General features: G+C 41.8%; 1 protein-coding gene across 1 annotated transcript in view; it reads left to right on the forward strand.

Moving 5' to 3' along the window:
• LOC102409035 (ATP-binding cassette sub-family C member 4-like) overlaps positions 1-13,772 on the forward strand; it is a 183,605-nt gene that overhangs the window by 35,089 nt on the left and 134,744 nt on the right. The window contains 4 exon segments of the mRNA XM_045162445.1: positions 37-138; positions 2,184-2,217; positions 2,220-2,272; positions 6,241-6,432. Coding sequence (XP_045018380.1) covers positions 37-138; positions 2,184-2,217; positions 2,220-2,272; positions 6,241-6,432 — 381 coding nt within the window.

Raw genomic sequence — 13,772 nt, forward strand, 5'->3', positions numbered from 1 at the left:
AGTATAAATAATCTATATTTTGCTTTTTTTCTGTAGAACTTTTTGTTACTTGATGAGATAACACAGTGCTACCCTCTGCTGCCATCAGATGGTAAAACAACCGTGGATGTGCAAGCTTTTACAGCTTCTTGGGAAAAGGTAAGAAACTTTGCTTTCCAAAATTATGACTGCTAAAAGATAACTGGGACATAGATTTATTGGAGAATTTTGAGATTTTACATATACTGTAAAATGTGACTTGCTCATTTACTTAGAATATATTTTAAAAATTCTCAGAATCAGGGATGAGGTTTGCAATGAATGGAGATTAAGTGTAAAATCAGCCTGAGGCATTTGACATGTTACTCTTTTTCTCATTTTCAAGAGAGTTTTCAGTGTATTAGCACATGTTGAACTTAAAGTATATAAATTCTTCTTTTAGTTTTTAGTTTATTTTTCATCATGTTTTATTACAGAGTATTAAATATAATTCCCTGTGCTGCAATAAGATGACCTTAAACAAAAGATATAGAGCACAAATATTTTCAAGATTTTCTTGAAAACCCAGATCTAATATTTTGAGCTGAAGTGTGGAGTGTCAGTTGCTTCACTTGTCTCTGAGTCTTTGTGACCGCAGGGACTGTAGCCCACCAGGCCCCTCTGTCCATGGGGATGGATACCCACTCCAGCATTTCTGTCATTATTGTTCAGTCGCTCAGTCATGTCCAAATCTGTGCGACTCCATAAACTGCAGCATGCCAGACTCCCTTGTGCATCACCAACTCCAGGAGCTTGCTCAAACTCATGTCCATCGAGTCAGTGATGCCATCCAACCATCTCATCTTCTGTTGTCCCCTTCTTCTGCCTTCAGTCTTTCCCAGCATCAGGGTCTTTTCTAATGAGTCTACTCTTCGCATCACGTGGCTGAAGTATTAGAGTTTCAGCTTCAGCATCAGTCCTTCCAATGAATATGCAAGATTGATTTCCTTTAGGATTGACTTGTTTGATGTCCTTGCTGTTCAAGGGACTCTCAAGAGTCTTCTCTAACACCACAGTTCAAACGCATCAATTCTTCAGTGCTCAGCCTTCTTTATGGTGAAAACTGTCACATCCAGACATGACTACGGGAAAAACCATAGCTTTGACTAGATGGGCCATTATCAGCAAAGTAATGTCTTTGCTTTTTAATACACAGTCTAGGTTTGTCACAGCTCTTGTGCCAAGGAGCAAGCATCTTTGAATTTCATGGCTGCAGTCACTGTCTGAGGTGATTTTGGAGCACAAGAAAATAAAATATGTCACTGTTTCTACTTTCTATTTGCCATGAAGTGATGGGACCAGATGCCATGATCTTAGTTGTTTGAATGTTGAGTTTTAAGCCAACATTCACTCTTTTTCACTCTCCTCTTTCACCTTCATCAAGAGGCTCTTTAGTTCTTCTTCATTCTCTGCCATTAAGTGGCATCATCTGCATGTTTGAGATTATTGATATTCTATCAGAATTCTAGATTCCATTCTGTGATCATCTAGCCGTTTTGCATCATGTAATCTGTATAAAAGTTAAACAAGTAGGGTGACCATATACAGCTTTGACGTACTCCTTTCCTGATTTTGAACCAGTCAGTTGTTGCATGTCCAGTTCTAACTGTTGCTTCTTGACCTGCATTCAGGTTTCTCAGGAGGCAAGTAAGGTGGTCTGGTATTCCCATCTCTTTCAGAATTTTCCACAGTGTGTTGTGATCCACACAGTCAAAGGCTTTAGTCAATGAAGCAGAAGTAGATGTTTTTCTGGAATTACCTTGCTTTTCTGTGATCTAATAGATATCGGCAATTTGATCTCTGGTTCCTCTGCCTTTTCTAATTCCAGCTTATACATCTGAAAGTTCTCAGTTTACATACTGCTGAAGCCTAGCTTGAAGAATTTTGAGCAATACTTTGCTAGCACATGAAATGAGTGCAATTGTGTGGTAGTTGGAAAAAAGAAGGAAACTTCCTAAAGTGAGCTAAAGCTACCTCAAATCTCCAAAGAGATAAAATCTGATGAAGAGGTCTCCAGGACACAATATCTTAAAATAGGAAAGAGAAAAATGTGGGTTATATTTTGCATACCAATTATGTTGATTATTGTTATATTTTCCACTTTCTAAAAAAACTGTGTTATGTTATTAAAATGGGTAAATTAAATTCAAAACTTTAATTTGTAGGCATCAGAGACCCCAAACCTACAAGGACTTTCCTTTCTGTCAGACCTGGTGAACTGTTAGTTGTGGTTGGACCTGTGGGAGCGGGAAAGGTAAGTTAATGATGTCTTTTGTCAGCTTGATGCAATACCACAGCTCCTGTTAAATTCTCAGAATTGAGCCCAGATCTGTGTGTGACTCAGTTTGAATTGAGTGTATCTAGAACAGTGTCTCTCTAGGTGTGTTCATGGAACATTCATTTTACAATAATGTTTCATGGCGAAATAAATCAGGATAAACACACACTATCTTTTCATTCTTGGTGCTTCCCGTTTCCTAGTTAGGAACTGCCTGTGCGGAATTTGGATGTCTCAGTGAAGGAAAGTATTTATGTGACAGCTGTTCTGGAATAAATTAAATTAAATCAGACTTAAATTGAGAAAGTGGGGGAAACCAATAGACCGTTCAGTTATGACCTAAATCAAATCTCTTATGGAAGTGGAAATGAGAAATAGATTTAAGGGACTGGATCTGACAGACAGAGTGCCTGATGAACTATAGATGGAGGTTCCTGACTTTGTACAGGAGACAGGGATCAAGACCATCATCAAGAAAAAGAAATGCAAAATGGCAAAACGGCTGTCTGAGGAGGCCTTACAAATAGCTGTGAAAAGAAGAGAAGCAAACAGCAAAGGAGAAAAGGAACGATATACCCATTTGAATGCAGAGTTCCAAAGAATAGCAAGGAGAGATAAGAAAGCCTTCCTCAGCAATCAATGCAAACAAATAGAGGAAAACAATAGAATGGGAAAGAATAGAGATCTCTTCAAGAAAATTAGAGATACCAAGGGAACATTTCATTCAAAGATGGGCATAATAAAGGATAGAAATGGTAGGGATCTAACAGAAGCAGAAGATATTAAGAAGAGATGGCAAGAATACACAGAAGAACTGTACATAAAATATCTTCACAATCCAGATAATCACAATGGTGTGATCACTGACCTAGAGCCAGACATCCTGGAATGTGAAGTCAAGTGGGCCTTAGGAAGCATTATTACGAACAAAGCTAGTGATGGTTTTGGAATTCCAGTTGAGCTCTTTCAAATCCTAAAAGATGATGCTGTGAAAGTGCTGCCCTCAATATGCCAGCAAATTTGGAAAACTCAGCAGTGGCCACAGGACTGGAAAAGTTCAGTTTTCATTCCAATCCCAAAGAAAGGCAATGCCAAAAAATGCTCAAACTACCACACAATTGCACTCATCTCACACGCTAGTAAAGTAATGCTCAAAATTCTCCAAGCCAGGCTTAAGCAATACGTGAACCGTGAACATCCAGATGTTCAAGCTGGTTTTAGAAAAGGCAGAGGAAACAGAGATCAAACTGCCAACATCTGCTGGATCATGGAAAAAGCAAGACAGTTCCAGAAAAACATCTACTTCTGATTTATTGACTATGCCAAAGCCTTTGACTGTGTGGATCACAATAAACTGTGGAAAATTCTGAAAGAGATGGGAATACCAGACCACCTGACATGCCTCCTGAGAAACCTGTATGCAGGTCAGGAAGCAACAGTTAGAACTGGACATGGAACACCAGACTGGTTCCAAATCAGAAAATGAGTACTTCAAGGCTGTATATTGTCACCATGCTTATTTAACTTCTATGCAGAGTACATCATGAGAAACTTTGGGCTGGAAGAAGCACAAGCTGGAATAAAGATTGACAGGAGAAATATCAATAACCTCAGATATGCAGATGACACCACCCTTATGGCAGAAAGTGAAGAAGAACTAAAGAGCCTCTTGATGAAAGTGAAAGAGGAAAGTGAAAATTTGGCTTAAAACTCAACATTCAGAAAACTAAGATCATGGCATCCTGTCCTATCACTTCATGGGAAATAGATGGGGAAAGTGTGGCTGACTTTATTTTTTGGGGCTCCAAAATCACTGCAGATGGTGATTGCAGCCATGAAATTAAAAGATGCTTACTCCTTGGTAAGAAAATTATGACCAACCTAGACAGCAGATTAAAAAGCAGAGACATTACTTTGTCAACAAAGTCCATCTAGTCAAGGCTATGGTTTTTCCAGTGATCATGTATGGATGTGAGAATTGGACTATAAAGAAAGCTGAGCACCGAAGAATTGATGCTTTTGAACTGTGGTGTTGGAGAAGACTCTTGAGAGTCCCTTGGGCTGCAAGGAGGTCCAACCAGTCTATCCTAAAGGAGATCAGTCCTGGGTGTTCATTGGAAGGACTGATGTTGAAGCTGAAACTCCAATACTTTGGCCACCTGATGGGAAGAGCTGACTCATTGGAAAAGACCCTGATGCTGGGAAAGATTGAAGGCAGGAGGAGAAGTGGATGACAGAGGACGAGATGGTTGGATGGTATCACCAACTCAATGGACATCAGTTTGGGTAAACTCTGGGAGTTGGTGATGGACAGGCAGGCCTGATGTGCTGTGGTTCATGGGCTTACAAAGAGTCAGACATGACTGAGCAACTGAACTGATACTGTTCAGGATAGACAGAGACAATGGGAACTTCTTTTCATCTTAGTGGCCCTTCAAGGATTTCTGTAGATCATAAAGGCTCTTCCTGGAAGCTTTGAGCATTTCCTCCTATGACTTGACATGATCCCATCAGTGCATGTGTAGTGAATGTGCAGCCATGTGCTGGAGATAAAGGTACAGAAGTGAGCAAGACCCTGACTCTCTGCCTTTCAGAGGCAATCAGGTTGTGGGGTGAGACAGATATGCAGTCATATTATTTCAGCCCAGTGTCATGAGCACTCTGATCGTGTGGATACACACACGCCACATCTGTGTGATGTTGAAGATTGAAAGGAAAGGTGCACATACCCTTGGTCTGAAACAACAAAATACAGAAACCTAATGTGGAGTGTGGGCTTCCCTGGTGGCTCAGTGGTAAAATAATCCCCTGTTAATACAGGAGACACAGGTTTGGTCCCTGGTCTGGGAAGTTCCCACCTCCCAGTTGTGGAACAACTAATCCCATGCACCACAACTGTTGGGCCTCTGCTCTGGGTCCTGGAGGTGCAACAACTGAGCCCACGGGCCACAACTGCTGAAGCCTGCCTGCTAGAGTCTCAACAAGAAAACCCCCATGCACTGCAATGACAACCCAGTGCAAGCAAAAATAAATAAAATTAAGAATTGTGGTATGGCAGAAACCGAAACAACATTGTAAAAAAATAAATGAAAAAGATAAAAGAACTAAAAATAAATAAAATTATTTTTAAAAATGTGGGATGTGTACATGAAAGGGTGCTGATTTCCTCTGTCATGGACTTTTGCTCTGCAGACACAACTTACTTGAGAGTTCTTTCAGTTGGCTATATTCTTCACACATAGCTTTTTAAGAACAAGTGTTTGTCAAGTAAAGGATACCAGATGCAGGAACAATTGCACTGAACATCATATATATCAAATACACATCCTGCTGGGCTCTGCTAGAGAAGGATGTTGCTGCTGCTGCTACTGCTGCTAAGTTGTTTCAGTCGTGTCCAAATCTGTACGACCTCATAGACGGCAGCCCACCAGTCTCCCCCTTCCCTGGGATTCTCCAGGCAAGAAAACTGGAGTGGGTTGCCATTTCCTTCTCCAATGCATGAAAGTGAAAAGTGAAAGTGAAGTCGCTCAGTCATGTCCAACTCTTAGTGACCCCATGGACTGCAGCCTACCAGGCTCCTCCGTCCATGGGGTTTTTCAGGCAAGAGTACTGGAGTGGGTTGCCATTGCCTTCTCTGAGAGAAGGATGTTAAACATTCTCAATTATTCTTTGCTGAGTAGAATTTCACCTGGGGGGATACTCAGGCAGAGTAGATTGTTTATACTATTAATATGTTCCTTATCAGTCATTTTCATTGACCGTTAGTGTTATTTTCACTTTTTTTTTTGTTTTGTTTTGGTCTCAACTGGGAGGGCTGTACTTTAGCCTGTTGAAGGAAAGGGTTCTATCACGTATCAAGAGCCAGGGTGGGGTCAGCTGTGCTGCGGGGCGTGTTCCATCCTGAGTGCACCCTGTTCACGTGTGTGTGTTGCCATCTGTTTCAGTCATCACTGCTAAACGCTCTGCTGGGGGAGCTGCCCCCGAGCCAGGGACAGGTCAGCGTGCACGGGAGGATCGCATATGTTTCTCAGCAGCCCTGGGTGTTTCCAGGGACTGTAAAGAGTAACATTTTATTTGGGAAGAAATATAAAGAAGACAGATATGAAGAAGTAATAAGGGCTTGTGCTTTGGAAGCGGTGAATAATGACTTCTGAGTTGCATATACTTGAATTTCATTTTTTTTAAATATAAATTTATTTATTTTAATTGGAGGTTAATTACTTTACAATATTGTATTGGTTTTGCCATACATCAACATGAATCCACCATGGGTATTCACATGTTCCCCATCCCTCTGGGTCATCTCAGTGCACCAGCCCCAAGCAACCAGTATCATGCATCGAACCTGGATTGGCGATTTGTTTCATATATGATATTCTACATGTTTCAATGCCATTCTCCCAAATCATCCCACCCTCTCCCTTTCCCACAGACTCCAAAAGACTGTTGTATACATCAGTGTCTCTTTTGTTGTCTCACATACAGGGTATCGTTACCATCTTTCTAAATTCCATATATATGCGTTAGTATACTGTATTGGTGTTTTTCTTTCTGGCTTACTTCACTCTGTATAATAGGCTCCAGTTTCATCCACCTCATTAGAACTGACTCAAATGTATTCTTTTTAATGGTTGAGTAATACTCCATTGTGTATATGTATCACAGCTTTCTTATCCATTCATCTGCTGATGGACATCTAGGTTACTTCCATGTCCTGGCTATTATAAACAGTGCTGCAATGAACATTGGGGTACACGGGTCTCTTTCAATTCTGGTTTCCTTGGTGTGTATGCCCAGCAGTGGGATTCCTGGGTCTTAAGGCAGTTCTATTTCGAGTTTTTTAAGGAATTTCCACACTGTTCTCCATAATGGCTGTACTAGTTTGCATTCCCACCAACAGTGTAAGACAGTCCTCTATGATAGTGGTTTACACTACAAGGTTTGTTAAAAGTTCTTTTTAAAAAATAGATTTTTGAATGTTGCTTAACATTTAAGTTGGTCTTCTGGATAAATCAGCTGCTGCTGCTGCTGCTGCTTCTGCTAAGTCGCTTCAGTTGTGTCGGACTCTGCAACCCCATGGACTGCAGCCTACCAGGCTTCTCCATCCATGGGATTCTCTAGGCAAGAACACTGGAGTGGGTTGCCATTTCCTTCTCCAATGCATGAAAGTGGAAAGTGAAAGTGAAGTCGCTCAGTCGTGTCTGACTCTTAGCGACCCCATGGACTGCAGCCTACCAGGCTCCTCCATCCATGGGATTTTCCAGGCAACAGTACTGGAGTGGGGTGCCATTGCTTTCTCCGGATGACTCAGCAGGCTTACATAAATAAGCATATGTATTTACATATGCTGTCATTTTAATTCTTATATGTTAGTAACACAGAATACATTATCTGGAGGGGGGATTGTTTCATTCTGTGAAGTTTTCATTCACTTTCAACATTTTTTAATGGAAAGTTATAAATATTTACAAAAAAGAGAGCATGGTATAATGAATCCTCATGTACCACCCCCAGCTTCAGCCAGAATCAGCTGGTGACCAGTCTTGCTGCATCTCTACCCCTGCCAGCCCCACCCCAACCCCAGAGTATTGTGGAGCCGATCCTAGACCTCAGATCAGTTCATCTGTAAACATTTCATTATTTTTCTCTAAAAGATAGGAAAGCTTTGGGGAAAAAATCACTACTTTATTTCATCTGAAAAATACCTCAAATTCCTGAATATCACCCACCTGCTAGTCTGTGTTTACATGCTGCTGATCACCTCAGTGGTCAATCTTCACCACTGTTGGAACCCACACAAGGTCTGCCCCCTGCACTTGCCTCCTTGGTCCCATTTAGTCTGTGACATTCTCTCACCACTTCATTTTTGACTTGTAATGTATTATTTAAGAAAACCGGAATGGTTTAAAATTTCTTTTTAATACTGCGTCATTTCACTGAGGGAGATTGTTTTCAGAAATGGCATTGAGTTTCACAGAGAATGGTAAGATGAAAGGTTTCACTGTATTTTGGGAATTAAATAAGATTAGTGAGTAAACGATGAGACCTAAACTTAAGTGATAGGAGAATACAATTGACAAAAAGCAAGGAAAAAGAGTAAATAATGTTAAATACTATGTTACTCTTTTGGGTTGTAAAAAACCAGTGAATAATATCATTAAAGGTCTCCCCCTTGGGTCTCTTCAGTGCAGTCTGGACATCTGACTGCTCTTTTGTACTGTGAGGAAAAGACAGGGACAGATTTTTAAAGGTGTGGTATTGAAAGCTCCAGACCTGCTTTGTGAGGAAATCGTGATTCTCCTGGAACAAGGGCTTGAACATCATAGGTTGCATCAGGTGTGTGTGTTCATGCTAAATCACTTCTGTTGTGTCCAGCACTGTGGCCCTATGAACTGTAGCTTGCCAGACTCCTCTGTCCATGGGATTCTTCAGGCAAGAATACTGGAGTGGGTTGCCATTTCCCTCCCCAGGGGATCATCCTAACCCAGGGATCAAACCCGAGTCTCTATCTCCTGCATTGGTGGGTGGGTTCTTTACCACCAGCACCACCTGGGAAGCCCTGCATCAGGTGAGCAGCATTTCACAATGATGTGGACACACAGAATTGCTTGTTTAATAGGCTCACTTCTTTACTCCAGGTTCTTGTTCATGGGTGACTGTACATTTGCAGAAATAATGTCAGGTTAGCAGGAATGAGCTAGATTTTTATTAAATGGTCTAGATACTATATATGGAGAAGGCAATGGCAACCCACTCCAGTACTCTTGCCTGGAAAATCCCATGCACGGAAGAGCCTGGTGGGCTGCAATCCATGGGGTTGCTATGGGTTGGGCACGACTGAGCGACTTCACTTTCACTTTTCAATTTCATGCATTGGAGAAGGAAATGGCAATCCAGTGTTCTTGCCTGGATAATCCCAGGGACGGGGGAGACTGATGGGCTGCCGCCTATGGGGTCGCATAGAGTCAGACACGACTGAAGGGACTTAGAAGCAGATACCATATAAGAAGGGAAAGCAAATGCAGAACAGTGAGAACAGTAGCTCCCATTAATTCAGAGTCTATGTGCAAATCATTTTTCTGCCTTTCACACATGTGCATGCACACACCTAAAAAGGTTTATGAGTTATTCGTTCTTTATGAGTATCTTCAATATTCCCATCTTCATCTTACAGTTAGTAAAACAGACCAGGACAGATGAGACACCTCATCTCTACATTTGTAGCTCAAGTTCAGATCCTAGGGACCAATGCTTTGCTGCAGGCTCGTGGGGTGACTGGACCACTAATGTAGGCAGTGTTCTGTGGCTTCACCCAATGGGGCATGTGTGCAGCACAGACTTTGGTAGAACAGGCCCTGCAGGACTGGGATGCACAGCAGTTCTTCTGTACATGATTTAACGTCTATAAACATGGACTGCTCTCACGTTCTGCTGCATAGTTGGGACATGGAGTTGGGGTCCTTTGTGCCCATTCCCTCCTTGGAAGGAAGAGAGGCCCAGCATGGAGAAGTAGTGGAGAGGAGAGTTCTGGCCCCGGGTTCATCACTTGCCTGCTGTCACTCTGGACATGTCCTGTTACCTGCCTGGACCTCTGACATTTCTGCAGTAAAATGAGGACATTGGGTCAGAGGGTTTAGTTGCTGCTCTGAAATGTCATCTATGACTCTGATTAACAAGAGGTTAGCAAGGTCTTTATGACACCTGGGAATTAGGAAGTTATGAGAGCATCTGCTTATCTCCTTTTGGATTCCAGGTCTCAGTGGATGGACATAAGGCAGGCACAGGAAATACTGGTGTCCCGTAGACACAGAGACAGCATAGACAGTGCAGTAGAAAAGGCTTAGCCTTTGGAGAGAAACAGTCCTGGGTAGTGACTCCAAGTGTTTGTCTCAATTTCCTTTCTTATTAAATGGGGGAGGGAGGATAACTGTATAAATTACAGAAAATGCCTGTGAAATGTAAACAAACCAGGGTTTCAGTAAGTGCTGGCCATTGTTGCTATTTCTAACCTTTTTCTCTCCATCCATCTATCCATGCATACAAATATAATAAAGATTTCTCCTTACTCTCATCTCCCCAAATCCTGGAGGAAAAGCCATAAAAAAGCAACATCTATTTATTTATTAAACTGTTATTTATTTTAATTGGAGGATTATTACAGTATTGTGATGATTTTTACCATACATCAACATGAATTTGCCACGGGTATACATATCTCCCCCATCCTGAACCCACCTCCCACCTCTCTACCCACCCTATCCCTCTGGGTTGTCCCAGAGTACTGACTTTGGGTGCCCTACTTCATGCATCAAACTTGCACTGGTCATCTATTTTACATATGTTAATGTGTATGTTTCAAGCTATTCTCTCAAATCATCCCACTTTCACCTTCTTCCACTGAGTCCAAAAGTCTGTTCTTTACATCAGTCACCTTTGCTACCTTGCATGTAAGATCATCATTACCGTCTTTCTAAAAGCAACATTTTTGGTATAACATATGTTAAAAACAACTAGATGTATTATACTAGATCTTATTGAAGTAATCATTTAAGTTCATTGAGCTGAAAACTTTCTGTAACAAAATAGGGAGACATGAAGTAGTCACACTGGCAGTATCAATTCAGGTTGATGACATCAACTCCACGATCTAGGAGTCAGAAGGTTCAGGAATCGAGTCCCAGTTTCTCTGTTGATCAGGTGTGTGGGTTTGACTGTGTGATCCTTACAAGACTGTTACTTCATCTGTAAAATGGAGATAATAAGACTATCAACCTCATGAGGTTGTTTTGGGGATGAAATGTGGTTGTGATTTTAAAGCACCTGCTTGCTAAGGACATAACAAGCACTCTGTAAGTATTAGAATGGTTTTGAAAATAAATTAGCTTTTAATTATAAGCTCAGTCAGTTTCTGGTAAAATTACATCCATAAAATGTGACATGTAAGAAAGAAGGTATTTGAGTATTAACTTGCATTGTTTGAGTTGGTAGTTCTGTAGGTGCTCTGCTGCTGCTGCTGCTGCTAAGTCACTTCAGTTGTGTCCGACTCTGTGTGACCCCATGGATGACAGCCCACCAGGCTCCCCCGTCCCTGGGATTCTCCAGGCAAGAACACTGGAGTGGGTTGCCATTTCCTTCTCCAATGCATGAAAGTGAAAAGTGAAAGTGAAGTCGCTCAGTCATGTCTGACTCTTAGTGACCCCATGGACTGCAGCCTACCAGGCTTCTCCGTCCATGGGATTTTCCAGGCAAGAGTACTGGAGTGCTCTATACACAGTGTATTATATAAATCAACAATAATATTCTGTTACCATAATATAAGCAATATTGTGTGCAACATTTGTCTCCATGTTATCTTTAAGGCTTTTGAAAATGTTTAGTGAACACATATTTAAAGGTATCAAATTGATAAATTCTAGTTTAATATTTTTCTACATAGATCACTTACTTGGCCATAGGATAGTAAGTTTATTGACACTTACATGTCTAAGTGTAGAGGCCTTCAAGTCTTGAATTACTTAAGTGTTGTCTTCATTTCAAACATATCTTCAGTCACCACCTGGGCAGCATGATGTGAAAGAGCAGAAGACTCTGAACTGACATGAACTCATTCAAATTCCAGCTCTTCTGTTTAAAAGCTGACCGCCCTCAGACCAGTGATGTGGTCAGAGTTTCTCAGTTTCTTCATCTGTGAAATGGGGCCAACACTTACTCTGAAGCTTGCTGTGAGGATTAGAGATAATCAGCATCAGGTTCCAGAACAGAGCTTGGTGCACAGATCTTACCCCCCAAGAGCTGTGAGAAGCCATGTGCATGTGTACAAATGATGGAGCAGAATAAGACGGGTCCTTCACGAGAAATGAGAGATGTAAACAGAACCCAGCAGGAAGAGAGACGAGTCCAGGATGGTTCCATGGGAGAGTGTGCTTGGGATGAGCCTGGAAAGATGGGCAGGATATGACAGGCCATGAGAGGAGGGGCAATTCCACAAGGAAGAAAAGCTGTGAAGGAAGGAGGGCTCCTGCTGCTTGACTCTTATGTCCAGCCCTCTTCTGCAAGGGCCTCATGTCCAGCCCACGTTAACCATTTCAGCAGTCTGCTCCATGGTGCTTCTACTGTAAGTCTCCACCATCACTGAAGGGCCTTTGATGTGCTTCTGGACGGATGGCATCAAACCAGCATCACCATTTCCTAGTTTGCCTCTAGTGTGTGTGTGTGCTGTTCAATAAGAATTGGTTAAATTTTGGGGCTTCCCTGGTGGCTCAGACAGTGAAGAATCTGTCTGCAATACAGGAAGACCTAGGTTCACTCCCTGGCTTGGAAAGATCCCCTGAAGAAGAAAATGGGAACCCACTCCAGTATTCTTGCCTGGAGAATTCCATAGACAGAGGAACCTGGTGGGCTATAGTCCATGGGATCACATAATTGGACTCGACTGACTAGCACTTACTTACTTACTTAAATTAGAGGTAACAAATATGAATAAGAACACTTTGCTGTCAGTGGAAGGAACTATAATATATGCCCAACTAAGGCTTTTCCCCTTTGATCTAATTAGAACGTGGCAGCTGAGAAATCAACTGTACTTGCTTTTACTTCAAATCCTCCAAAATGTTTTTCCCCTTGGTGGCTTGTTCATATATAATTTGCAGAGTCAACAACACACTCAAAGTGTTACTACCAGACTCAGAGATAGTTTCTCATGTCCTGGAAAGAGAGGCTGTGAGTGCTTTTTTCCTAGAATGTGGTTGCTGCTGCTGCTAAGTCACGTCAGTCGTGTCCAGCTCTGTGCGACCCCACAGACGGCAGCACACCAGGCTCCGCCGTCCCTGAGATTCTTCAGGCAAGAACACTGGAGTGGGTTGCCATTTCCTTCTCCAGTGCATGAAAGGGAAAAATGAAAGTGAAAGTGAAGTCGTGTCTGACTCTTTGCGGGTCCCCATGGGCTGTAGCCCACCAGGCTCCTCCGTTCATGGGATTTTCCAGGCAAGAGTACTGCAGTGGGGTGCCATTGCCTTCTCTGGAATGTGGTTAAGATTGCTGTATTACAATGTGGTGCTTTTTAAAGAAGAAAACCATTTGAACAACATGAAATCAAAGCAGAAAAACTAAGCAGAACAGTTTGTAAGGACTGTGAACAGTGAAAGAGAGGCCAAGTAATTCTGTGTGTGTGCTTGAGGCTGAGAACTTAACACAAAGCTCATTTTTTTTTTTTTTCAATGAAAACACAAAGCAAGAGATGGTATTAATTTCTGAGCTCAAGAAAGAAAGAATGTGAGGTAATTATAATTATCACATCAGAACATTTGTTGCCTTTCATCAGATGCCCCTCTATTAAGATTTGAGTGAGTATGTGTCTGTGTTTTTGTGGTTGTCAGGGAGGGTTATGATGCAGTCTCTTTCTTCCATGGTGGTCATATGCTTTGTATGTTATGATTCACACTGTAAACAGGGTCCTACTGGTGGCTTCGTGAGAAAA

Source organism: Bubalus bubalis, chromosome 13 (genome assembly GCF_019923935.1).
Source record: "Bubalus bubalis isolate 160015118507 breed Murrah chromosome 13, NDDB_SH_1, whole genome shotgun sequence".
NCBI classification, from domain to species: domain Eukaryota; kingdom Metazoa; phylum Chordata; class Mammalia; order Artiodactyla; family Bovidae; genus Bubalus; species Bubalus bubalis.